The sequence below is a fragment of the Macaca nemestrina genome, chromosome 13, assembly GCF_043159975.1.
Source record: "Macaca nemestrina isolate mMacNem1 chromosome 13, mMacNem.hap1, whole genome shotgun sequence".
Taxonomy (NCBI): Eukaryota; Metazoa; Chordata; class Mammalia; order Primates; family Cercopithecidae; genus Macaca; species Macaca nemestrina.
In genome coordinates this window covers 38,965,087-38,992,746 of record NC_092137.1, presented here as the reverse complement: position 1 = coordinate 38,992,746, position 27,660 = coordinate 38,965,087, and the positions used below count along the sequence as shown (strand labels likewise).

General features: G+C 42.3%; 1 protein-coding gene and 1 long non-coding RNA gene across 19 annotated transcripts in view; one reads left to right on the top strand and one right to left on the bottom strand.

Moving 5' to 3' along the window:
• LOC105464882 (Rho guanine nucleotide exchange factor 33) overlaps positions 1-27,660 on the bottom strand; it is a 278,945-nt gene that overhangs the window by 210,352 nt on the left and 40,933 nt on the right. For all 17 annotated transcript variants that reach the window (XM_071076556.1, XM_071076555.1, XM_071076557.1 and 14 more), the window contains 8 exons: positions 27,153-27,274; positions 25,418-25,560; positions 20,830-20,889; positions 19,097-19,321; positions 12,566-12,695; positions 5,238-5,370; positions 3,121-3,204; positions 1,914-1,997 (listed from right to left, as the gene is read on the bottom strand). In XM_071076556.1, the coding sequence (XP_070932657.1) occupies positions 1,914-1,997; positions 3,121-3,204; positions 5,238-5,370; positions 12,566-12,695; positions 19,097-19,321; positions 20,830-20,889; positions 25,418-25,560; positions 27,153-27,274 (981 nt within the window). The remainder of the gene's footprint in view (positions 1-1,913; positions 1,998-3,120; positions 3,205-5,237; positions 5,371-12,565; positions 12,696-19,096; positions 19,322-20,829; positions 20,890-25,417; positions 25,561-27,152; positions 27,275-27,660) is intronic.
• LOC105464881 (uncharacterized) lies at positions 2,879-20,823 on the top strand. 2 transcript variants are annotated; one of them, XR_011611628.1, is made up of 5 exons: positions 2,879-2,960; positions 4,003-4,066; positions 7,864-8,000; positions 19,220-19,274; positions 20,212-20,823. It is a non-coding gene; the product is annotated as an uncharacterized lncRNA (long non-coding RNA). The 2 variants fall into 2 exon arrangements; XR_011611627.1 differs by lacking the exon at positions 19,220-19,274.

The window sequence follows — 27,660 nt, the reverse complement described above, 5'->3', positions numbered from 1 at the left end:
TTTACCTCAACCTGCTTAAATAGGTACTATTATAAACTCCATTTAACAAATAAGGAAATTGAGGTACAAAGAAGGTAAATGATCTTCATCAGGTTACACATCTAGTAAATAATGGAGGCAAGGTTTGAACTCAAGTCAGAGAGTAGAACCAGGTCTTGTTTGCCATATTCTACTATTTGCAAAACCTGGGTTTCAGTCCTAGTTTTTTTTACCTACTAGGTGTGTTAACTTGGGTAAATTGTTAACTTTTTTGGCCCTGCATTTTCTCATGTAAAATGTGACAACAATAATACCTAATTCATGGGATTGTTGAAAAGATTAAATAAGATCATTATTGTGAGAAAATGCTTTTAGGATCTAAAGCTATATACAATTGAAAGTCTTTTCAGGGCACGGGTGGTGGCTCACACCTGTAATCCCAGCACTTTGGGAGACCAAGGTGGGCAGATCACGAGGTCAGGAGATCGAGGCCATCCTGGCTAACACGGTGAAACCCCGTCCCCACTAAAAATATAAAATTAGCCAGGTGTGGTGGTGGGCGCCTGTAGTCCCAGCTACTTGGGAGGCTGAGGCAGGGAAATGGCGTGAACCTGGGAGGCGGAGCTTGCAGTGAGCCAAGATTGCGCCACTGCACTCCAGCCTGGGCAACAGAGCGAGACTCCGTCTCAAAGAAAAAAAAAAAATACAAAAGTAAGTCAGGCATAATGGCAAGTGCCTATAGTCTCAGCTACTCAGGAGGCCGAGGTGGGAGCATTGCTTGAGCCTGGGAAGTTGAGGATGCAGTGAGCCAAGATCAAGCCAAGATCACACCACTGCACTCCAACCTGGGCAACAGAGCCAGACCCTGTCTCAAAAAAAAAAAAAAAAAAAAAAGTCTTTTCAATTTTGATACTTTGATACTGGACTACTGGACTACTGGACTACTTCTACCTGAGATTAGTCCCAAGCATTTCTAAGATGCTTTCATTACTTAAGAAGATCAGTCAGCAATTAAACCAGAACAGGTGGGTGGTGGGAAGAAGAGGATCTGGTGGGGGTTAGTGAGCCTCTCTTTCAATTCTTCTTCCTCCAGGATATCACAAGCCCTGCAGGAAAATGGTGTGAAGACATCAGCTCATCATCTTCATGCCTTTTCTGTGACATAAAGCTTAAACATGGCATGGTAGAACCTTGGACCCATGCCAAAAGAAAGTAGTCAGGATAGCAGTTAAGTGAGCAGATTAGATGGATATTTAGATGTCAGGTGGTGGCATTTAGATAGCTGTAAAACCAAAATGGAAAGAACTGAATGAAGTGCTTAGAATCTAGCAGGAGTGGTTATAGAAAGGTCCTGGATCAGCTGAGGTGGAAGTTGCTGGTAAGTAAAGACAGAACTTCAGAGGTAAGCATAATGACCTGAACATTTTTAGAAATAAAGATTTTAGGCTGGGTGCAGTGGCTCACACCTGTAATCCCACCACTTTGGGAGGCTGAGGCGAGTGAATCACTTGAGGTCAGGAGTTCAAGACCAGCATGGCCAACATGGTGAAACCCCATCTCTACTAAAAATACAAAAATTAGCTGGGCATGGTGGCACATGCCTGTAGTCCCAGCTACTCAGGAGGCTGAAGCAGAAGAGTCGCTTGAACCCAGGAGGCAGAGGTTGCAGTGAGCCAAGATCGCACCACTGTACTCCAGCCTGGGTAACACAGCAAGACTCTGTCTCAAAAGAAAAAAAAAAAAAAGAGAGAGAGAGAGATTTTAGCTCATACCACAGGGTATCATGGGTTATGGGGTAATCATAGCAATCGAAGTAAACACTTCTTAGAAATATTAATGATTCTTGAGGCTTTACAGTATTTCTCAGTTGGGAGCCAAAACCAATAATTATTTAGCATGCAAATCAGTTTGGTGGCTTTCCCACCCATGCCTACCTGCAGATGTATCAGATATTCAGGGATGCGCTGGACTATGTGAAAAAACAACGTGTAGATGTCAGATTTAATCTCTTCATCACCCTGAATGAAAAAAAGGTCAGGTCACTCTTCAGTGTTCCTCCATCTGTGGCAGCAGAACCTGAGTCGGTCCCACCAGAGTAGGAAGGGTTTCCTCCTGGAGCATTTTCTTCCCGGAGATTGTCACAGAGCATTGACCTCTCATGGGAGAGGCCACATGTTCAGGGACATGCCCTAGGAGACAGCTCTTCTCCCATAGGGAGCATATCATATATTTCTTTTGAATCCACCCAAATTTCCAAACTACCCTCTCCTTCCACTCAGGGCAGTTGCAGACAGAAGCCGGCACTCAATAACCTCTATTTGAGTTGAATTAATTCATTAAGACTCTCCAGCAAGTAATCATGACAATGGTGTAGTAATAGGCTCTAAGGGAGACTTGGTGTCTCAGAAGAGTGGAAAAGGGAGTGTCATTAGAAACTAGTCAGCTAGCTGCAGAAAACATGCTGTACTTTCTCCGTGTCCCTTCCTTTTCTCTCTCTTCTCTTTCCCAGGTATTTGCTGAAAGCTAACATGGTAGGCATTATACTGGGTTGGGAGTAGTGGGGGGTTGAAGTAGAAACTTAATAAGACAGAGCCTCTCATCTCTTGTGAAATTTGATTAACTCTTAGTGTTGGGGCTTCTGATACTGTTTGTTCCTATTGATCTGAAATAACTAAGCTGTTATACATGTATATGTGCTTACTGAGCACCTAATGCATCATAGCAGTAGCAATACTTCAAGCAACATGACTAGAGCCACCTTATGATCTTATAAACCGACAAAGGATGACTGAAGTTTAATATTCGGATTCACCTCTTCTGAGACTGAAAAAAACCCGCCACATACAGCAGGTGAGCTGCAGCCTGGAGATCTCTGCATAGAACGCCCATTATAGAACTATAGTTTGTCTATAGTTCCAACGGAATGGAACAGAGGGTCAGTAAGGCAGGGAGAGGACCAACACAATGGCACTGATCCACAAGTGAGTTCCTTTAACGCCAGGTAGTAGTATTAGTGGCTGTGTTCGGGCCATTCCCCAGCCTAGAAAGCAGAGTGCATGTGCTGTATTGACTGCATGGATGAGCAACATCATATGATACCACGTGCAGATGAAGGATAGCATATACATGGTGTTAACTCACCTCTTTCAGGACTACAACATGAACCAATGAGATGCACTCAGGCAGGTCCCTTAGGTAGGCAACATAATAATCCAAGAAATTATTCTTTAAAACAAACATAAAAAATGCATGGTAAGAACCTGAAAACAGGATCTATAATATTTTCATAGAGTCATATATGTAAAAGAAGAGTACTTTGCAGAGATTATCTTATTCATTTAATATGTTCTTTATTTTATATATTTTGAGGCTTTAAAAAATTTATCTTAGACCGGGTACAGTGGCTCACTCCTGTAATCCTAGCACTTTGGGAGGCCAAGGCGGGTGGATTGCCTGAGCTCAGGAGTTTGAGACCAGCCTGGGCAACATGGTGAAACCCCGTCTCTGCTAAAATACAAAAAATTAGCCGGGCATGATGGCGGGTGCCTGTAATCTCAGCTACTTGGGAGGCTGAGGCAGGAGAATTGCTAGAACCGGGGAGGCAGACCTTGCAGTGAGCCGAGATTGCGCCACTGCACTCCAGCCTGGGGGACAGAGCGAGACTCTGTCTTAAAAAAAAAAAAAAAAAAAAATGTATCTTAAAAAAAAATTTTGGTTTTAAGGTAAACATCCCTACTGTTTTGGAATCAAAACTCAGCATCTCCTCCCTAATGAGAGAAAGTGAAATAATAAACCAAGGGAGGAGGGAGGTTCATGTAATTTGAAAATGTATTTTTTTAGTCATTTAACAATAAAAACATATATTTTATTTTTGTAATTAATTTCATTTCAGTCAATCATCTACATCCAGATGAGGGACTCTGCCCATCCCGCTTCATATCATCCAGATCAGTAGTTCACAACATTTTCTAGTAATTGCATATTTCCACTAATTGCATATTTATCTATGCATTATCCCCTTAGGAAAATCATTCTCAGCTTATAAAGTTATAATAATTCTCAGCAAAAGGAAGAATACTGAACACAAGTAAGTAAAAGTGATATTAGAGGATATTAGTACATTATATCCACTCTAGTCTATAGAAGAAAATAATTTGTAAACTTTGTATTGTTACCCACAGATGAGAATAATTGATACACAAAAATTGATTTCAGGCAAAGTCTGGCTTGCAGACCAATTTTAATTAGCCCACACAATCTTTTAAAAATAAGAAAATTTCCCACAAAACTCTGGATTTCCAGCTTTTCTTAAAATATCAGAAGCTCTGGCAACTCTAGTCCTTTTTTCCTGCATAATGATTGGACAAAGCTAAGTAGCTATTCCTTGTAAAACAACATAGCTGCTCCACTGCAGCTCACACTTCACACCAGTCCATACTGTGTTCACTTCACTCATTGATGCCACTGTCTGGCCCTGTAGGCATTTGAGTTTGCAGCCTCTGGCTTGGATCATGTTTCCTTTGTAGGATATTATAGAGATTGCAAAATTCAAGATAACAGCCACCCATCACATTTAAAAAAAAATCCCCAAGGAATGAAAATTGTGTGTGAAAATACACATGTATAAACAAACTCATTCATATGTATATATATGCATGTGTGTGTATATATTTCATGTGTATATATGTACATATATGTGTGTATATATATACACATGCATATATATACATGTTTTAATGTACATATACATTTTTTCTTTTTTTAATTTAATAGAGACAGGGTCTTGCTGTATTGCTCAGGCTAGTTTTGAAGTCCTGGGTTCAAACAATTCCCCTGCCTCAGCCTCCCAAAGTGTTGGGATTACAGGCATGAGCCACTACACCCAGCCCACAAATATATATACATACATTTATATAAACACAAACACATACACAATACATACACACATCCACATGCATACTCGACGGAGGCAGTTATAGTACAGTGGAAAGTTATGAACTAGAAGTCAGAAGACCTAACCTAGGGTTCTGAAAGTCACTCATCTCCAACTACCTAGCTAGCGGGGTGATTTCAGCAAGGCTTTTATATCTCTCTGAATCATTCCATGATCTGTATGTAGAATGAGAAAGTTAGACTAGATCTCAGTGTTTCTTCTAGCTCTGAAATTCATTGCTTCTAGATTCTCTATTAAGAGAAGTAGACAAATGAGACACAAATCCATATAAGTAAAATGTATGAAGGGGTGGAAAAAACCTTACCTCATCATTTGTTAACTTAAGGAATAAATCTCCAAGAACGCCTTGGCGTGGCCACTTCAGGACCCTTTCCTGCAGTGCGTGAAGCAGATCCAGGTGCTGCTGGACGAGATACCGTAAAGAGCCAGGGAAGAGGCTTGAAACAGAATAGAGACGGAATCACACAAACCAGGTGTGGAGAAGAAAGGACCCTACAAAAATACATGCAGCAGGGCCCATTCTCCCGGCCATCCAACATACTCTGAGTCACAGGCCTGCATTTAGGATTTTTAAAAGTTTTTCATTGCACACCTAATAGCAGATATCCTGACTACAAAAAAACAAAACAAAACAAAACAAAAAAACCCTTTACTAATGGCTTCTATACAAATGTGTATTGAACTAATAAAGAGGCCTGGCATGCCACACCTGTAATCCCAGCACTTTGAGAGTTGGGCAGATCACCTGAGGTCAGGAGTTTGAGACCAGCCTGGCCAACATGGCAAAACCCTGTCTCTACTAAAAATACAAAAATTAGCTGGGCATGGTGGCATGCACCTGTAATTCCAGTTACTTGGGAGGCTAAGGCAGGAGAATCACTTGAATCCGGGAGGTACAGGTTGCAGTGAGCTGAGATCACGCCACTTCACCCCAGCCTGGGTGACAAAGCGAGACTCTGTCTCAAAATAAATAAATAAATAAATACATAAATAAATAAATAAAATACAAATAAATAAAGAGCACATCACTTGAAAGACCTTTTTACATGCTCATTTAAATGACACTCAGTGGAAATTCTAATGGATACCTTTTTCCATGTTTTAGAGCTATTCCTACTTGATGTGCAAAATAGTCTATTCTAATTAGTGTTGTAGATGCAGCACTCAGGTGGCATCTATGTGACTATTCTCAGTTACCAGTAGGAGACTGCTATTTAGGTAAGTAGGAAAATTTGTTTAAAGTTGGCAACTAAAAAGCTCAGGGAGTTGTAGGGTACGAGAGGGTTTCTTTTTTCCTTTTCTTCAATTTCTAAGAGGAATACGGGGCCAGGACAGAGTCTTGTCTGAGTAGGCTATTAATACAGTTTCGATGTGTGTCCCCGCCCAACTCTCATACTGAAATGTAATCCCCAGTGTTGGAAGTGGGGCTTGGTGAGAGGTGATTGTATCATGAGGGAGAATTTCTCATGAATGGTTTAGCACCATCCCTTTTGGTACTGTCCTACCAAGTGATAGTGATAGTGAGTGAGTTCTCATGAAATCTGGCTGTTTAAAAGTGTTTAGTGCCTCCCGTCTCTCTGTCTTGCTCCTGCTCTGGCCATGTGACATGCCTGCTTCCCCTTCGCTTTCCACCATGATTGTAAGTTTCCTGAGGCCTCCCCAGAGGCTGAGCAGATGCCAGCATCATGCTTCCTGTACAGCCTGCAGAACCATGATCCAATTAAACCTCTTTACTTTATAAATTACCCAGTCTCAGGTATTCTTTATAGCAATGTGAAAACAGCCTAACACAGCTACTGACCAGGCCTGGCCTGCTACTCCCTGAGTTTTACAAAGCACCTTTCCTATCTTTCCATCCCTCTCTCCTCCATCTTGCAATGTACCTCCTTTTTTTTTCTTTTTTTTTTTTTTCAGAAGTGATGAAGGGAAGAAGGGAGATGTCAGAGAAGGGTGGGGTGGAGAGGAGAGATAGAGAATCATGGGAGGAAGAGGAAGGGGGACTAGCTGGGTAAGAGTGAGGTGATTAGAGGCCTATAGGAAAGAGGAAGAAAAAAACAAAAAGAAGCAGAGTTTTTCTGGGTTACAGCAAGGATTGGAGCTCTAACTTGGTGATTTAAGGTAGGTTCCTTTATGCTTTCAGCACCGCAAGTTTAACAAACAGGAAAGAGATGGTCTGGTTGTTCTGAACTTACTTGAATATTTCCCAATGGTCAAATGAGAGTAAACTGCTGGACAACTGGGGTGCTTTCCCAAGAAGCAAACCTTTGTTGGAACAATAGGAAGGATGCCAGATTGAAAGGTTTTTTCCAACTCATTTCCAAGCCAAGCAAAGTGACCCCTGTGACTGTAGCTCAGAGGAGACACACAAACATGAGAATAGGGTACCTAGACCCCAGTGAATGGATACGAGGAAGGCTTCCACTCCCATCTTCCACTCCCTCCACCTCCTGTGCCTGGAGCCCCCACATGTGCAAAGGAGGAGAGGCCTCCTGACCTGAGCACTTACAATGGAACAGTGGGCTTAGGAGATCGAAGAAATCCCTGTCCAGATCAGAGAGGAATTTGGAGGGGTGGCTAGGAGATATACTGACTGGGAGAAGACCATAAACCTGATGGAGAAAAGCACAACTGATTGTACTGAAAGAGTAAAATGCTGCACCAGCCAAAGATCTAGGTGCAAAAGATTTCTTCCTACCCAGTGGTTGTAAATGACTTTGTGTAATAGTCCTGGTGTGACCCTGGAAGATATTAGGGCACCATGGGAAGATCTGACTTTGTGATGAATTGTCCATATATGTAGATAATATGTCTTGGATTATTGATTTCCTTTTTCTTTCCTTCATTCACCTCCCTCCCTTTCTTCATCCTTTCTTCTCTCCCTCCCTCCCTCTCTGCTTCCCTTTCTTCCTTCCTTCTCCCTTTCTTTCTAGAGAGCTGCATTCTGCTACACTGTGGTCAGTGTACTTGGAGAATGGCAGAGCTGGTACCAATCTCCTCCTGGACTGCCCACCGGGATGATCGTTTGAGATTTCAGGGTGGGGTCGGAGAAGGCTAAGGCCCCCATCAAGTACGGTGGAAGCACATAAAATTACATGAAAAACAATGACCTATAGTGGGTTCTGTATGAAATATTGAAAACGGGCTTTAAACCTTTTAAACAAATTTAACAAGGGTATTATTTGAAATTAGGGAGGAGTGTGAAATCAGAAGACAGAGAGCAAAGGGAGAAAGATGGCAAGAAGTCCAGCCACACTTCACCTGTTTCACTCTTTTGCCTGGCGCCAGACCTGACGCCCGGAAGCAACTTTTTCATGAAGACAAAGTATTCAAGGCTCAGCTTTTTTTTTTTTTCTTTCTATTCCTTACTGGGGATGAAATTATGGCAACATGAGTAGTTTATTATTTCTAAAGTCTTTAAAGTTTTTATCTCCTAACAACATAGTACTTAATCAATGAGGGAAATACACTAAAAGCAAGAAAGAAAAATCCAGTTACAGTTTCAGGTTAATAACTTAGCTTTTGCCAGCCCAGAATGAGGCCAAAATAACTCCTGAGCTTGGCAGTAGCAGGTTCCCGCCACCTTGGAGGGGCATGGTCATTAAACATGTGCCACCTGGTGGTGATCTGTAGCATGAAGCTTGTTGTGCTCTTGGTGGACATAGCACTGGAGTTTAGTTTACAAGGCTAATCGACAATCCTGCTGAGCTGATCACTGCCCCTTCCGTAAGTGTTCAGACAGAACTGTGATCCTGAGGCTGTGACTCTAACTAGGTGAGTCAGAGTCAAAAAAGCCCAGAGCTCCAACTTCTGTGATCCTTCGACAAATGACAGCCTGGGCAACAGAGTGAGACACCGTCTTTATAATAAACTGAAAAATTAGCTGGGCATGGTGGCTCATGCCTGTAATCCCAGCTGGGGATGCTGAGGCAGGAGGATCACTTGAGCCCAGAGGTTTGAGGCTGCAGTGAGCTGTGATTGGGCCGCTGCACCCTTCTCCAGCCTGGGCGACAGACAGAGACCCTGTCTCTAAACAAAACAAACAAATGAACCATAGCCCTCAAGTTCTGCCCAGGTTTTAGCCAGCAGCATGTGCCCCTGCAACTTCCAGCCCTTTCAGCCAGGGGCAGGGCTGGCTTCAAACAGGCTGAGGAAGCTCTTGAGTGACTCACTTTGTTTTAGGAAAAACCTAAGGTTTTATTTAATAGGTTGGAGAAGATGTGGCCACCTCAGGCTTGAGTGTCAAGTTGTACTTGCAGTGGGGGTTATTTGCATCCCAGGTTACTTTCCAATTGGGGTAAAATGCTGAAGGCTTGTGGCTTGTGATGGGAAAATTAGTAAATGTTAATATACTTCTTTTCATCTTTGCATGGAGAAAAATGCCAGTAGAGAAAAGGAACAATCTCATTCTGCTTTGCATTTCCTTCAGCTGGTTTATTTAAAGTACACACAGAGGCTAGGCACAGTGGCTCACACCTGTAATCCCAGCACTTTGAGAGGCCGAGGTGGACAGATCACTTGAGGTCAGGAGTTTGAGACCAGCCTGACCAAAATGGCGAAACCTCGTCTCTACTAAAAATATAAAAATGACCTGGGCATGGTGGTGTGTGCCTGTAATCTCAGCTACTCAGGAGGCTGAGGCAGGAGAATCACTTGAACCCGGAAAGAGGAGGTTACAGTGAGCCGAGTTCACACCACTGTACTCCAGCCTGGGCAACAGAGTGAGATCCTGTCTCAAAAAAATAAAGAAAGAAAGAAAGTACACACAAAGGTTTCAGAAAAGCTTTTAAAAAAGAAGAAAGATAATGAGTGGAGGAGAATAATGAAAATCTAACCCTAAAATAGAAAAACGGCAGCACCACCAAGCTCAGAACCAGAGACTTCATATTCAGTACTAACAAAGAGTGTGGGGTTGAAGCTTTTCTCTGCTTGGTCCATGCAAAGAAAAAAGAGGGTTAGCCTAGCAAATAACTACCATGAATAGCATTATTGCAGGTGTCTTGAAGTAACTACGATCTCACTTTCATAGAGGATTGTATGATAGCTTTAATTTTTTAATCTTGTAGGATTTGAGGGAGAGATCTACTCTTTCCTCCCAGTGATGGGTCATAAGAGAACATCTTAGAAAAATAGGAAGTGGCAGCAAGTCAACAAGGGCCCTCTCTTTTATCTACCCAAATCTTCTGCAGGGTCTGGTCTCTCCCCTACGACCTCCCGCCTGCTGGAGGCTTGCAACAAGGGCTAGACAAACATATCTAGCAGTCCTACTTAACAAATCAACTGAGATCTGAAGTGAACACTTCCAGGCTGTGCAAGAGGGAGGACTGAGTTTTGAAATAGGAAGAGACAACTCTATGCTTCTGGCTCTCTGAGAAACTTTATATACTGCTGTTAAGGCGGTGGCCTTGGGGAAGTGGTATGATGTATAAGAGCACACAATACAGGGTCCGGCAGGCCTGCGTTTGAATCCCGGCACTCATTGGCTCCGCAGCTTTAAGCTTCTCTGGGCTTTAGTTCCTTCATCTGTAAGGCAGGGGTCACGGGGTTCTGCTGAACATTTCGGGAAGTTATAAATCAAGTGCCTAGCAGAGCAGCTGCTTACTACTCCCTTCCACAGTAAACAGTTCTTTCTCTTTTCCCCGCCTGACCCCGCCTCCCCAGATTTTCAGACTAAGAAAAGATGCTGCTGGCTTAGAATCTTCTATGTGGAAGCAAAGCCACACCAAAGGGTACACCGCCTTTAGATTTCATTACCGTAAACTGAGTAGGTCTTTGGCAACATCAAGACAGCTGGAGCCTATAGAGACTGCCAGAGGCCTGCAGCGCAGCTGGGAGGATCAAGGAGGGGGAATTGCAAGGGCCAGATGGGGAAGGAAGGACTGCTGAGAATCTGGGCAGCGTCTTAGAGGTGAGGCCCAGTCCAGATGGTCACAGCTTTAGCTGGGTCACCTTAGCCTTTCTGTTCTTGTTGCTCTGTATTTTGTTTACCTCGGTTTTGTAGTAAAATAATTCTTGAAAATAGTCAAGCCACTTGTGGGTTTGTCAGGGAGTAGTGGCTCACTCGGTCATTTAGGTAGGAGGGGCAGCAGTGTGTTTTGAGTGTATTTTTGGCAGCCACCAAGTCAAATAGATTTGGGAGGATGGTAAGGAGCAGGAAAATATAATTAAGGGCTTCCCTGGGTAGATTCAGAATTTATGAACCACCAGTGTATATTACCCGATGGAATATTTAAAGTAATAATGCCACATATGTCCATAGTAGTCCATAATCCAGACTTTCCATTCTTTTGGATTGGCCTTTTCCTCAATTTTTCTGGATTATTATATATTCATTACATTCATCTTTTTCACCAAGTCTTACTTTCCTCCTTCCTGCTTTCTCCCAATAGAGAGGGAAACAGAAAAAAGTCTAAAGACTATGAACAGATACAGGTGGAGTGTTGTGACACTGGGAAAGCGTGCTGTTACAACAGGTGGCAGACCCTATGAGCGCGCACACACACACACACACACACACACACACACACACACATGCCTTACCCAGTACTGCAAGATCACCCACACGAATGATAAGGCCCAGGTCCAGAGTTACGTCAGCCCTGTGTCATTTCTCTAATGGCCACTGAGTGCTTCGGTTTGCCATTCACTCTCTTGTGCTTCTAAGAGACCTGTGACCCATGGGGACTCCATGCAGATGGCAACAGAGACCAATGCCTCCCTCAGTGTAGCATTTGTTCCCCCTTTAAGTTTTTAAAAGACATGTTACAGACACTGAAGGCCCAGGAGACTATAATCATTTTCTTACCTTGATGAAAATCTAAGTTTAAGACTTGCCAGGGGTTCCCTGTTGCGATGACCTAAATGTGTCCCCCAAAATCCATGTGCTGGAAACAACCCCCAATGCAACAGTCCTGGGAGGTGGGGCCTGTGGCAGGTGTTTGGGTCGTGAGAGCTCTGCCCCGTGAATGGATTATGTTTAGGTCGTGAGAGCTCCGCCCCGTGAATGGATTACGTTGAGGTCGTGAGAGCTCCGCCCCGTGAATGGATTACGTTGAGGTCGTGAGAGCTCCGCCCCGTGAATGGATTACGTTGAGGTCGTGAGAGCTCCGCCCCGTGAATGGATTACGTTGAGGTCGTGAGAGCTCCGCCCCGTGAATGGATTACGTTGAGGTCGTGAGAGCTCCGCCCCGTGAATGGATTACGTTTAGGTCGTGAAAGCTCCGCCCTGTGAATGGATTATTGCCACTACAAAATGGGCCTGAGGGAGTGGGTTCTCCTGCTCTCTCCTGCTCTTCTGCCATGTGAGGCTGCAATGTTCCTCCTCTCTGGAGGACACAACAACAAAGTGCCATCTTGGAACCAGAGATTGAATCTGCCAGCGCCTCGATCTTAGACTTCCCAGTCTACAGAACTGTGAGAGAAGAAATTTCGGTTCATTATAACTTATCCAGTCTATGATATTCTCTCATAGCAGCACAAAGTGAACCGAGACACCTGCCATCACTGCCTCTTGTCTTTTCAAAGACTGTTTCTGGAACTCTTTATAGGCCCCAGAAATCCCAAAGTGGAAACAATAAACCACTTACCTTAAATCCTAATCAATCTGAAAAGCAAAGGCAATGAGTGCATGGATACCTTCTCTCTTTGGAATTCCTCTTTCCATCTGACCCCTGGAATGTGGCTTTTATCTTCAAGATCAGAGAGATGTTAATGACATATTTTCTTTCAGATTCAAGCAGTTCCAGGGCCACAGTCTGTCTTTTAGCTTTAGAAACAAACCAAAGAAGGACTTGATATTAACCATTTCTTCCTAAAATCCCATTAAATGCAAGCAATAAAAGCGATAAAAGGATATTGAAAACAATAAAAAAAAAAACCATCTGCAAGTTTTTGAAAGGTAGAAAGCAGAATGGAGGCACCATAATTCATTCAGCAGAGCAAAGGGCACAAAGTCTTGGTGTCCCCATCTGCAGCTGGAAAATCTGCTGAGAAGCATCTGGAAAGCTCAAGGATTGGAGACACCAGGGGCAATAGAGATAGTGCAAATAAGTGGCAATGCTGAAAGCAGGAGCAATCATTGAAAGTCTACATATGGGGCAATTGAACCTCCAGATCCTCACCCCCATACCAGATGGCTTCCTCACTTCCTCTCCACGGCAAACAAGAAAAAGGAAACTAGACAAGCCCTGGTTTCTGGGATCTGGGCTAAAGACTTATGACATAGTAGAGTTCAGATGCTAAAATGAAAACAAAGGGACTCAGGGAAGGCTTCATACTGAACAGCGAGACTTCCCTCAGCCTCCTTCCCCTGTAGATCCCAGAGTGCCAGCAGCAGCCAGGTTTAAATTCTTCAGGCAGGAGATTGGAGGGTCTTCCACTTGAGAAACTGAACTGCCCAAGGAAAAAAGATCCACAGACACTGATATAAAGAGGTCAGCTATCAGCCAGGCACGGTGGCTCACCCGTGTAATCCTAGCACTTTGGGAGGCCGAGGCGGGTAGATCACCTGAGGTCAGGAGTTCGAGACCAGCCTGGCTAACATGGTGAAACCCCATCTCTACTAAAAATACAAAAATTAACCGGACGTGGTGGCACATGCCTGTAATCCCAACTACTCAGGAGGTTGAGACGGGAGGACTGCTTGAACCCAGGAGGTGGAGGTTGCAGTGAGCTGAGATCGCGCCCTTGCACTCCAGCCTGGGCTACAGAGCAAGACTCTGTCTCAAAAAAGAAAAAGAGGTCAACTATCAAAAGTTAATTTGCCATCTGATTAGCCTATCCATAATGAAGCCCACTGATTGACAAGCTTGGCCAATACAAAATTTCCAGAGTTTTTCTAAGAGCTCTTTCTTACATATATTTAGCTAAGAATGCTCACACTTTTGAATAAAGCTTATACCATAAAAGAATGAGAAGAAAAAAGCATATACACACATATTTTTTTATAAGGAGGGAGGACCCTGAAGAAACAGAGACAATGCAGGATACAAAAGAATAAAAATTTTTAATCTTACAATTCATATTCTCAAAGGAATATAAGAAATATATTCCAGTCATTTAACAATTGCAGGATACTATTTTTAAAAAGAGAGGCTAATTTTTAAAAAGGAGAAACTTTTAAACATTGCTTAAAAGATAGAAAAAATTAAAAGGGTAGAAGATGAAGTAAAATAAATCTCCCTTTCTTAAAAAATAAAAATGATAAGAGGGGCCAGGAGCGGCGACTCACGCCTATAATCCCAGCACTTTGGGAGGCCGAGATGAGTGGATCACAAGGTCAAGAGATCGAGACTTGCCAACATGGTGAAACCCCGCCTTTACTAAAAACACAAAAATTAGCTGGGCGTAGTGGCGTGTGCCTGTTGTCCAGCTACTCAGGGGGCTGAGGCAGGAGAATAGTTTGAACCTGGGAGGCAGAGGTGGCAGTGAGTTGAGATCGTGCCACTACAGTCCTCCTGGGCGTGACAGAGCAAGACTCCGTCTCAAAAAAGAAAAGAAAAAAAAAGATAAGAAAGAGGTGTATTGAAGAAAAAGAGAAGAGCAAAAGATGGCAGTTGAGAAATCAATCCAAGAGGTCCAACATCAAATTAGTAGAAGTTTCAGAGAAAAGAAAGAAAATGGATGAGAAGATATTATCAAATTAACAACAGGAAAAAAAAAATTCCCAGGACATGTATTTCCAGAGAAAAGGACCCTTGTGCCCAGCAAAATTAATGAAAAAGACTCACATCATTATAAGGCATATTACATCACTGTGAAACTTTAGCACACCACGAACAAAAAGAAGATCCTAAAAGTTACCAGATAGAAAAATCAGGTAACGGGCTGGGCATGGTAGCTCACGCCTGTAATCCCAGCACTTTGGGAGGCCGAGGCGGGTGGATCACGAGGTCAGGAGTTCAAGACCAGCCTGCCCAACATGGTGAAACCCCGTCTCTACTAAAACTACAAAAATTAGCCAGGTGTGGTGGTGGGCGGCTGTAGTCCCAGCTACTCGGGAGGCTGAGGCAAGCGAATCACTTGAACCTGGCAGCCAGATGTTGCAATGAGCTGAGATCACTGCACTCTAGCCTGGGTGACAGTGGGAGACTCCATCTCAGGAAAAAAAAAAAAAAAGAAAGAAAAAGAAAAATTAGGTAACATACAAAAAACTGAGTATCAGAATGGTACTGGACTTCCTAATAGCAAAATTAGAAGGTAGAGGACAGTGGAACAATTGCTTCAAAATCATGAGGAAAAAAGATGTCATATTTGGCCAAATTATTAATCAACTATGTAAAAACATTTTTGCAAAATTATGACAGCAAGAGAAATTTGACATAGCTGGCTCCATCTTGCTTCTAACTTCAAGCTGCCCTTGTACATTCCTGAGCATAGGCTGAGATTTTGGGAGCAATTTAGTTCATAATTCAACTTAAAGCAAGGATGCTAATAGCCCTTCCCAAAACTAACCCCATGCCCTCCGATTTGGTACCCAAACTAGCTTTGAAAAACTAATGAAAGGTCAGAAGGTTAAGATTATGAATTATAAATTCATATTATGAATTACACTAAGATGTAAGTAAGCATAGTTAAATGATAATCAGCCATTGTTCTGGAGGTCACAAGATTTGTAACTTCCCTAGTTATTCCTATAGATAACATCACTACTGTAGAACCTAAGATTGGTCTTTTGAGACATTTTTCCAGACTTTTCCATTTCTGGAAGCTGACTGATTCCACCTGGACCCACAACCCATGACTCAACCAGTCCTGTGGCCCTCACCCAGAGGCTGACTCAGCATATGAGGACCACATCCCTGTGATTTCATCTGCAATCAATCAACAGCACCCATTCCATAACCCCCTGCCCAGCGAATTATCCTTAAAAAAACTCCAGTCTCTGAATTTTCAGGGAGATTGATTTGAATAATAAACTCCAGTCTGCTGCGTAGCTTGCTGTATGTTTATTCAACTCTTTCTCAATTGCAATACAGCAGTTGCAGTAAGTCAGCTCCACCTGCACAGCAAGCTGGTAAGAAGGACCTGCCAAGTGATTACATATGCAGAAGCTACTGGATGATGTGTTCCACCAAAACCGGAAGTAAACCAAGAAACCAAGGATACAGAAGATGAAAAAAAATCAATAACAGCAACACAGAAACAGAAATCGAACAGAGGAGAAATATAAAGGGAATTCTTAAGAAGACTGGAAAGTCCCAGGATGATGGCAGTACATTGGGCCAAAGCAGAATAGGATGATGGAGGCAAATGCTCTTTTAAAAAAAAAAAAAGATGGCTGGGCATAGTGACTTGTGCCTGTAGTGCCAGCTACTTGGGAGGCTGAGGCAGGTGGATCACTTGAGCCCAGGATGTTGAGGCCAGCTTGGGCAACAAAGGGAAACCCCCACCTCTTAAAAACTAAATGGATAAAAATAAATTAAAAACTAAAAACACTGATGATGTTAAATAGTAAAGTTTCTGTTATATTGCTAAGAAAAATTCAAGATCTATATAAATGAAGAGATATACCATGTTCTTCAAATGGAAGACTCAATACTGTCAATATGTCAATTACCTGATAATTGGAATTTTTAAAAAGAGAGTCTAAAATTAGATACCCATATAAGACCACTTGACTTTCTGCATGCAACAATGGGAAACAGAAGGTATTTTCAATTAATGGTGCTGAAACAACTGGATAGCCATCTGGAAAAAAAAAATGAACCTGGAGCCCTTTCTCACACTGTACATCAAAATTTATTCATGATAAGTCATAGATCTAAATGTGAAAGCTAAAACTATAAAGATTTTAGAAGAAAGCATACCAGAGTATCTTCACAACTGTGAAATAGCAAATATTTCCTAGAAAGACAAGAAAGTCACAAGCTATTTTAAGAGTTTAAAATTGACAGCTGGGTGCAGTGGTGCACACCTGTAGTCCTGGCTACTTGGGAGGCTGAGAAGGAAGAATCACGTGAGCCCAGGAGATCAAGGCTGAAGTGACCTGTGATCGTGCCACTGCACTCCAGCCTGGGCAACAGAGCAAGACCCTGCCTCAAAAAAAGTTGGGCAATGGACTTACTTAGGCACTTTATAAAAGAAGATATATGAATAGCCAATAAGCATACAAAAACATACTTAATACCAGTAATCACCAGGGAAATGCAAATTAAAACTACAGTGTGATACCAGTACACCTCCCTGAGAATGGCTAACATGGAAAGGACTAAACATCCTTCCCGAGTATTGGAAAGTATGTGAAGCAACTGGGCTCTCATACATTGCTAGTGGGAGTATTAGCCAACTGTTTTAGAAAACTGCTTGGCATTTTCTTTTAAAGGTAAGCATAATCATAACCTACAACCCAAAGATTTCACTCCTAGTTATACACCCAAGAGAAATGAGGGCATATATCCCCCTGCTAAAAAAAAAATTTGTACAAGAATATTCATAGCTAGCTAGGCATGGTGGCTTACGCCTGTAATCCCAGCACTTTGGGAGGCCGAGGCAGGCAGATCACTTGATATCAGGATTTCGAGACTAGCCTGGCCAACACAGTGAAACCCTGTCTCTACTAAAAATATAAAAATTAGCCAGATGCGCTGGTGCATGTCTGTAATCCCAGCTACTCAGGAGGCTGAAGCAGGAGAAACACTTGAGCCCAGGAGGCAGAGGTTGCAGGGAGCTGAGATCACAATATGGCACTCCAGCCTCAGTGAAAGAGCAAGACTCTGTCTCAAAAAAAACTGTCCATCAACAGGAGAATGGATTTTTAAAAATGTGATAAATTCATTCAATGTGATTAATAAAAAGGAATGAATTGTGTGCAAAAATATGCATAAATCTTTTTTTAAAAACATTATGTTGGGAGAAAGAGGCCAGACACAAAAGAGTACACACCGTATTATTCCATTTACATGAAGTTTAAGAACAGAAAAAACTAATTTGTGGTACTAGAAGTCACAATAGTGGTTCTTTGGGTGGATATTGACCAGCAAAGTGCATGAAATAACTTTTTCAGATTCTTTCATGCACAGAAATATGCATATCTTGATCTGGGTGGTGATCACAGGGGATAGACACATGTAAAATGTCTATTAGCTTAAATGTAAGCTCTGTGAATTTTACTGTATGTAAATTCACCTTCAATAAAGTATTAGTAAAAAAAAAATAGTGTCAAACTGTTTTTCTTTTTTTTTGAGATAGGGTCTTGTTCTGTTGCCTAGGCTGGAGTGCAATGGTGCTATCATAGCTCAATGCAGCCTCGACCTCCTGAGCTCAAGTGATCCTCCTACCTTGGACTCCCACGTAGCGGGCACCGTAGGCACATGCCAGGAGGCCCAGCTAATTTGTTTTTTTATTTTTTGTAGAGACAGGGGTCTCACTATGTTGCCCAGGCTGGCTCCAACTCCTGAGCCCAACAGATCCTCCCACCCTGTCCTCCCAAAGTGCTGGGATTACAGGTGTGAACCACCATGCCTGGCTAAACATATTTTAAAAACATAGAAGCACAGGAGGACTGCGTACCTAGCCTGAGCCTGCCATTCTCCCTCCCCCATGTCCCCCAAAAGAAAACATGGAAGCAAGTACCAGAAAAAACTGTCAAAAGAGTTTAAAATTGTTGGCGCTCTTCTTCATAACAAACCTTTTAATGCTATTTGACTTTTCATGTATTTGATTTTAAAAATTCAAAATAATTTTTAAAAATTACCTCCCCCAAAATAGCCAGGGGGAAATGCCATTGTCTGACACAGTAAGTGTTCAGCAATGATTTGTGATATGAAGGGAAGGAAGGAGGGAAAAAGGAGGGAGGACAGGTTCTCTTGCAGTGTGTGATATTTTGGTGGTAGACTGTTGATGAAAGGCTTGCTTCTAGAAGATTCTACATCACTGGCTAAATAGTTCTGCCTTCTTCTCCACCAACCTTATGCCTTTTTCCCCCCCATAGCACTCCATTACTAAGTGTCTTGAACACGCAGAATCAAGGTGGTAGTCGCTGGCCCTGTGACCTCTAATGAGTCCCTTTACCTCTATAGGCTTTAGTTCATCTGAAAAGGAAACCAGGAATTAGGTGGCCTCATGTGTCCACTGAATCTGAACTGCAAGGATTCTCACCTTTGAGTTCAAAGCTCTGGTACATCCCGTTCTTTAAACTATCAGCCTGCATTCCCCCTTGGAACTTACCAGCTAAGGAGGTTTCACATAAAACGGTTTCCAAGGAGCTGTGTCTACCCTGGCCAGCCTCCTTGAGTTTATCTGGGTGGTCTTTCGTGACGTATTCTTCACCCCATTCTTTACCATCCTTAGGCTGCCTCCACATGCCAGATGGGAGATGGCCCTTGGACTGGATATCAGCCGAGAGGCAAGACTTGAGGTTTTCTTCTGCTTCTGGAGTTGTTGGGTTCACTCCTGATGGGGTGGGGTTGGGGGCAGGGAAACAAACAAAAGTGCTATCAAAATCTTTTTTAAAAATATGTTTGTTACCACTTTGGGAGGCCGAGGCGGGTGGATCACGAAGTCAGGAGATTGAGACCATCCTGGCTAACATGGTGAAACCCTGTCTCTACTAAAACTACAAAAAATTAGCTGGGCATGGTGGCGGGTGCCTGTAATCCCAGCTACTTAGGCTGAGGCAGGAGAATGGCTTGAACTTGGGAGGCAGAGGATGCAGTGAGCCGAGATTGTGCCACTGCACTCCAGCCTGGGTGACAGAGTGGGACTCTGTCTCAAAAAAAAAAAAAAAAAAAAAAAGTTACTCTTTTTTTTTCTTTTTTGAGATGTTGTTTCACTTTTGTTGCCCAGGCTGGAGTGCAATTGGGCCATCTCGGCTCACTGCAACATCTGCCTTCCAGGTTCAAGTGAATTTTCCTGCCTCAGCCTCACAAATAGCTGGGATTACAGGTGTGTGCCACCACACCCAGCTAATTTTTGTATTTTTAGTAGAGCCAAGGTTTCACCATGTTGGCCAGGCTGGTCTTGAACTCCTGACCTCAAGTGATCCACCTGCCTCGGCCTCTCAAAGTGCTGGGATTACAGGCATGAGCCACTGCACCCGGCCTTGTTACTAACTCTTAATGAATCTGCCTTTGTTTGGGTACAACTATCCCTTGAGGATTAAATATACCAATTAAGGATTAAAAGTGTACACAGCTGCATGGGGTCCCCTCTGTTTCTGGTCTATACATCCTCTATGCTTTATACCTAGTCTTTACTAAATAAGGAGTTTTTAAAAATGAATTTATCAAATAGTATAGCTAATTTATAGTATGTATTGACTCCTTATATCTGCTTCCTTTCAGGTGAGCACACAGATGCTGGAGCACTCCTGAGAAGAGAACACAGAAAGAGGAGGAGGAAGGGTGCCAAAAACAATGTCTTCTTTGGGCATTTTCCCCTTGATCCTAATGCTAGAAAGGAAGGAGAGAGGGAAGATTAAATAATTTATAAAATTCTGATGAATTGTCAATTAAGTAAATTCTTTTTAAAATTTTGTTGTCTTTTATCTTCTTTTGTTTTCCATTATTTAGTCCTTTCTTTATTACCTGCACTACACAGATGTAAAAGTAAATAACTTTTGAATTAAACTATACAGTGTGTGATCCATGGAAAACTTACGTCATGCTACATTAACCTGCAAGTTTTTGGCAAATGTGAATTCATTAGTCATTGAAATAAGCCAGAAAGGATAAAACATACTGGTTTTGTCTTAACCTTCCCTAGCCCTTCTCTCTCCTTGGGTTCAAATGAGTCACTGACCTGCTCTAGTACACATCTTGGAATCTTTGTAACTTCGTAACTTTATCTTTTGTGAGTTCTTTCATGCCTGGTTTGAAACTGAGGAAGTGGACGCAGGGAAGATAGAAGAGGAAAAAATGGAATTGCTGGAAGAAAAGAAAACTAAGAGAAGAGCCACTTACCAGGACCCATCATTCCCTTCACATTACTGTCTCCTACATGAACAGATCTGGACTCTTGGGCTGCAGAGAAAGGAAAGCATTCATTCAGCATTTGTTCCACTAACATGGACTAAGCACCTTCCGTGAGCCAGGCACTGGGGGCAGACTCAGAGATTCTACAGTTTCATGGGGGAGGCAGCGCAGTAAAAAAAAGAAATTACAGTATCGTGTAGCAAGTGCTATTTTCTCAGCTGTAAAAAGATGCAATAGTGGTACTTACCTCAAGGATTACAACAAAAATAAATAAGTTAGTATTTGTAAACTGCTTGAAGTTCTACCTGGCATATTGTAAGAGTTAAATAGTTGTTTAACTATAATGGTGGTGGCAGTGGTATGATGGTAATAATAAAAAAAGGCAGAATGGTACTGTTAAAATGTAAGCCAGCCTGGGCAGCATGACAAAACTCCGTCTCTACCCGCCCCCCGCTCCCCACCCCCCAAAAAATAAAAGAGAAATTAGCTGGGCATGGTGGTATGTGCTGTGGTCCCAGCTACTTGAGAGACTAAAATAGGAGGATCGCTTGAGCCCAGGAGGTTGGGGCTGCAGTGAGCCAAGATTGTGACACTGCACTCCAGCCTGGATGACAGAACAGGACCCTGTCTCAAAAAAAAGAGTAAACCAGACCCTATCACTTCTCTGCGTAGCCCTCCAATGGCTCCCATTTCAGTGTAAAAGCCAAAGCCCTTATAATGATCATACAGCCCTGGAATATCTGCTCCCAACTCATGCCTGCTGTTTCTTCCTTTTTTTTTTTAACTGCACCTCCTGTTTTCTCCCTGGTTCACTCTGCTTTACTCCCGCTGGTCTTCTTGGTATTCCTTGAACACATCAGTCATATTCTCACAGGACCCTGGCACTGGCTGTTCCTTCTCTTCCCCTCAGTAGCCATAAGCGAACTTTCTCATTTCCTTCAGGTCTTTGCCTGGCACCCTATTTAAAATGACAATTCCTCTTTACTTATTTTTTTTTTACTTAACTTATCACTCTCTAACATACTACATATCTTACTCATCTTGTCTATTGTCTGCTTGCCTCAGAGAAATGGCTCCATGAAGGCTGGAATTTTTGTTGTTTTGTTTATTCCTATATCTTAACACCTAAAACAGTGCCTTGGATGGAGGGAGGGAGAGGAGGGGGAGGGAGGGAGAGGAGGGGGAGGGAGGGAGAGGAGGGGGAGGGAGGGAGAGGAGGGGGGAGGGAGGGAGAGAAGGGGGAGAGAGGGAGAGAAGGGGGAGGGAGGGAGAGAAGGGGGAGGGAGGGAGAGAAGGGGGAGGGAGGGAGGGAGAGAAGGGGGAGGGAGGGACAGAAGGGGGGGAGGGAGGGAGAGAAGGGGGAGGGAGGGAGGGAGGGAAAATGTCAGGGGGGCTTGAATGCAGAGAGAGAAGTCAAGGGTAACAAAATATAAGTCTGAAGAGAAAAGCAGAGGCAAGTTAAAACATGGCCATGTACTGTGTTAAGGAACTTGGACTTTATTCTGATGGTGATGAGGAATCAAAGAGAATCTAAAAAGGAGCATCCAGAAAGTGGGTGGAAAATCAAAGAAGCAGAGTGTCAGCTAAAAGAAGAGAATGTTTCAAGAAGGTGGGTATCAAGGGTACCAAAAACTATCAGGAGAGGTAAGGAAACCATTTTAGTGAAATGGTAAGGATGAAAGCCAATATTGAACAGGTAGAATAAATAGGAGGTAAGAAAGAAGAGATGGATAATAAAAGCATATCTTTCAACAAAATTAGTTTTCAATTTTCTCAAGCAAGAATATATCAGGAGTAGGGAGGCTAAACATCTTGAGAGTTTCTTGGGTGGGGAAAGGAACCTAAAGGAAAGGTATACTTGGGCCTGTAAAATGACGTTTTCAAACTGACAAGTTCTACAATTATCAGGCACATAAATGAAGTTGTTGCATCAGGGTTCACATAAATTGGCTGCCTTCTCAGACGGGGGCCGTCAGCCATTTGTGGTAAGCAGCTCCAGATGGCTCCAATTATCCCCACACTTAGCATTCACACCCTTATGTTATCCTTCCCCTAAGGTAAAGGCTGGATTTACTGATTAGCCTCTAATTAATAGAATATGGCAGAAAAGACAGAATACCACTTCTAAGATTAGGTTCTAAAAAGACTGTGGGTCGGGCATGGTGCCTCACACCTGTAATCCCAGCACTTTGGGAGGCCAAGGTGGGCAGACCACTTGAGGTCAGGAATTTGAGACCAGAGACATGGCAAAACCCCGTCTCTACTAAAAATACAAAAATTAGCAGGGCATGGTGGCAGGTGCCTGTAATCCCAGCTACTCAGGATGCTGAGGCTGGAGAATTGCTTGAACCCAGGAGGTGGAGGTTGCCGTGAGCTGAGATCGTGCCATTGCACTCCAGCCTGGGCGGCAAAAGCAAAACTCTGTTTCAAAAAAGGAAAAAAACAAAAAAAAAACCCACTGTGGCTTCTGTATTGAGCATTCTTTTAGATCACTTGCCCTGGGAGAAGCTAGCTGCCAAATTGTAAGGCAGCAACTTGCAGAGGCCCATGTTACAAGAACTGGAGCCTGCCAATAACCAAGTGAGTAAGCTTGGTGTAGATCACCCGTGAGTAGAGCCTTCACGTGAGATGAGAGCCATGGCCAGCACCTTGATTACAGCCTTAATGAGACACCTTGAGCCAGAGGCACTCAGCTAAGCTGTGCACAGATTCCTGACTCAGAGAAACTGTGAACCATGAATGTTTGCTATTTTAAGCTACTGAATTTTGGGACAATAGATAACAGTTGTACCATTTTATCGTTAACAGTGGATAAGCCAAGACTTTCTGAGTTTTTGGTTCTTGACCCCTGAGTTTTAACACAATCTGCCACCAAGTATGTGCAGAATGTCTTATCATGGCACATTATTCTTAAATTTCTGCAGCAACTCAGAAGAATAAACTATGACCATGTCTATACAGGAGGAAAGGAAGGAGGAATTGCCACTAAATAGTTCACTGAAATCCATGTGGGCACTAAAATCATCTGGATCAGCTGTTTTCAGTGGATTCAACACATTCTGTGATTATTCATGTCCCTGGGGGCTGTTACACATTGTCTAAACATGCACAAATTTACTTTGTAAAGATAATTTTTAACCTTTTATCTTATGAACATGTTTAGCTGCTCCAGACTGGCATTGAACTGACTTTTACATTCTAAGCCTATCCTATACTATACTCTTTCCCAGATAGGATCATCCTTTTATGTAGAGCTGTTCATGTCCTAGAGGAAAGAAAATAGAGCCACCTGCAATGAACCCAGTCCCCAGATGGATCAAGTGAGTTTTCCTAGGCTGCGCCTATCAGTCTCTCAATGAATTACTCAAACAGGTAAAAAAATAAAAATAAAAAGACAGGCCAGGCACGGTGGCTCATGCCTGTAATCCCAGCACTTTGGGAGGCCGAGGTGGGTGGATGACTTGAAATCAGCAGTTCAAGACGAGCCTGGCCAACATGGTGAAACCCCTGTCTCTACTAAAAATACAAAAAATTAGCGAGGCGTGGTGATGCCTGTAGTCCCAGCTGCTTGGGAGGTGGAGGCAGAGGCGGGAGAATCACTTGAACCTGGGAGGCAGAGGTTGCAGTGAGCTGAGATCTCGCCACTGCACTCCAGCCTGGGCAACAGAGCGAGACTCTATCTCAAAAAAAAAAAAAAAAAAATTAAAAAGGCAAATCTGTACTTCGAAGTATAACAATTAAAAGCCACTTGATTTAGATTTTTAGATTCAGTTATTCAGAATACACATTGTCTATGAGTATATAAACCAAATTGTTCCATTAGTCTTAAGGATAGAAAACCACCAACCCTGCCTTTGACACACTGACAGTTGGTTGAGAAATCATTGAGTCTTTGTCTTGAGGACTTTCTACATGAGACCATAAATAAGAGGAAATGTCATCTAAACAATGTTAATATCTACATTTATTTTTCTATCTACAGGTGCTTTGGTAGACATGGTTGAGGATACAAAGACGTGGCAAATTTTTTTGTTTGTTTGTTTTTTACTTTTCCTGAGTTGAACATAAGTTAATAACCAAAACTCAGACCTCCACTGGAAAGCCAGTTTCTTCGGTACCATTTTTTAATATCTGTTCTAACATCCCAAAGGTCAGGAATAAGAGTGGTGACTGTTTCAGCCCATAGGCAGCATCAGCTCTGGTTTTCCAGAGAAAGACAGGTGCTGAGTTAGACTGCCAATAAAATAGCTTATTAGAGTAAGTGATATTTTTTCTAACATTTCTCTCTTATGGGTTAGCACAGTATTGACTGTACAATGAATTATTTTTAATTCAGTTGAAATTTAGAAGTATCCAGATTAGTATTCTGCCCCCCCCAAAAAAAATATTTAAAATTGGGCAGACTCTTGTGGTCTCTTAGATCCTCTGGATTCTTCTAAATTTCAGTTACAAGCAGAAAAATTCTACGCAATACACCATTTTCTTTTAACAAAGATGGAGGGTTTAAGCCCATTCTTAAGCCCTAGGAATCAGGGAAAAAATACTTGATTAATTCAGTATGATTTGTGAACTGTACCTTTTTCATAGGCCTGAGAAGGCAAAAGGTTGGTAAAGTCTTCGCTTGGAAGAACAGGCTCAGGGATATTGATTGAACGAAAAGGACTTCCTTGTGCTTGGGCAGGCCCGGCCTGGGAGCTGTGCTCTTCTTTTTGAGTTTTCCTAGGAAAGAGAAACAAAGACAAGGCTATTCTGGTTCTTAGTATCTGATAGGTTACGAGGAGATTCAGTTCAGAACAACTCAAGAAAATGTCTAAATTATTAGGTTGAACTATATGAATTGCTATTTTTGAAAATTAAAAGTGGTCAAATACTAGCAATTCATATGGTTCAACTTAATTCATCACCTCAGCTGGAGAAAAAACTTCAAATATTTACAAATCACCCTTCTAATTATAATATCCACATTCTTATTTTTTTGTTACTGGCTTCCTTCTCATCGGGATCTTTAGAGTTTGCAGTGGTGACAATTTGCTTGAAATGATTTATATTTGCTTAGCAATGCAATTCAAAAGTACCAGGAAGCAGCAAATCCTTTCCTGAAAACAACCTATTCTCCAAGGTCACACACATATTATTCCTACATTTCTATTTTCAATTTGATAATATTAAAAACACGTAAGTTAGCCGGGCGCGGTGGCTCAAGCCTGTAATCCCAGCACTTTGGGAGGCTGAGACGGGCGGATCACAAGGTCAGGAGATCGAGACCATCCTGGCTAACACGGTGAAACCCCGTCTCTACTAAAAAATACAAAAAACTAGCCGGGCGAGGTGGCGGGCGCCTGTGGTCCCAGCTACTCCGGAGGCTGAGGCAGGAGAATGGCGGGAACCCGGGAGGCGGAGCTTGCAGTGAGCTGAGATCCGGCCACTGCACTCCAGCCTGGGCGACAGAGCCAGACTCAGTCTCAAAAAAAAAAAAAAAAAACCACGTAAGTTGAGCACTGTGGCTCATGCCTGTAATCCCAACACTTTGGGAGGCCGAGGCAGGAGGATCATTTGGGCCCAGGAGTTCAAGACCAGCCTGGGAAAACATAAGGAAACCCCATTTCTACAATTTTTTTTTTTTTAATTAGCTAGCATGGGGGCCACACCTATAGTCCCAGCTACTCAGGAGACTGAGGTGGGAGAATCATTTGAGCCCAGGAGTACAAGACTGAAGTGAGCTGTGATCATACCACTACTCTAGCGTGGGCAACAGGGCAAGATTCTGTCTCCAAAAAAAAAAAAGAAAGAAAAAAGGAAAAACAAAACCACAATCACATAAGTGACAATAAAGATTATATATGTTTAATGGTGAAACTTTACTTGATTCAACCTGGTCCAGACATCATTTAACATAAATTTATTTTCAACCCTAGAATTAAAATAATAATTGCATTAGAGATATTTTACAAAATTAATAAAAAAAAAGAAAATCACTGATGGTGCCACTATCTTAACACAACTCTCATTATTTTTAAGTGTTTCTTTCTAGTTGTTATTTTACATGTTTTTATACTTGTAATCAAAGCATTCATGCCATTTTATGTCACTTTCATTTTACATATCATATTAAATGGATTTTTCTATGTAATAGGTACCATCTGTCTTTGGTATTAACCCATTTTATAATTCTATAACCTCCGTTGCATGCCGAGCTGTGGAGCACAGTGGCCAGCAGGCTGTATACTGAGAGTGGGGAAGGTGTTCCGGGTGCCTCTGCAGAAGCCATTGCTTATGGGTTTGCCTTTGGTACATTTTTAAAAGACACTCACTTGGCTTTAACTTTTCGAGATTCTCTTCGCTTCTCCTGTTGAAGCTGTTCGATTTTCTGTTGCATTTCTTCTTGTTTGGAGGTAATGGCTTGGATCATCGACATGGCATTGCTCAGTTCTTCCTAAAAAAATAAGAATTGCTATGTTTTAACGTGGTACATGGGTTAGCACAGTATTGACTGTACAATAAATTATTTTTAATTCAATTGAAATTTAGAAGTATCCAGACAACTATCATTATGAAACAAAGACAAGGTTATGCTGGTTCTCAATATCTGATAGGTTATTATGGGTAATGTATGGGTTATATATGGGGTAAAAGTATATCACATAGTCTAGCACACTGTACACTTTAAATACATACTTATTGAATGAATGAGAGATTTTAAAAATTTATACTTCCATTGTGGCATCAAATTTTAACACAGAGCTACAAAAAAGAAAACATGAAAGATATTTTTCCGTGATAACTATGAATGGCCCAGAGGAAAAACTCTTATATTTTTCT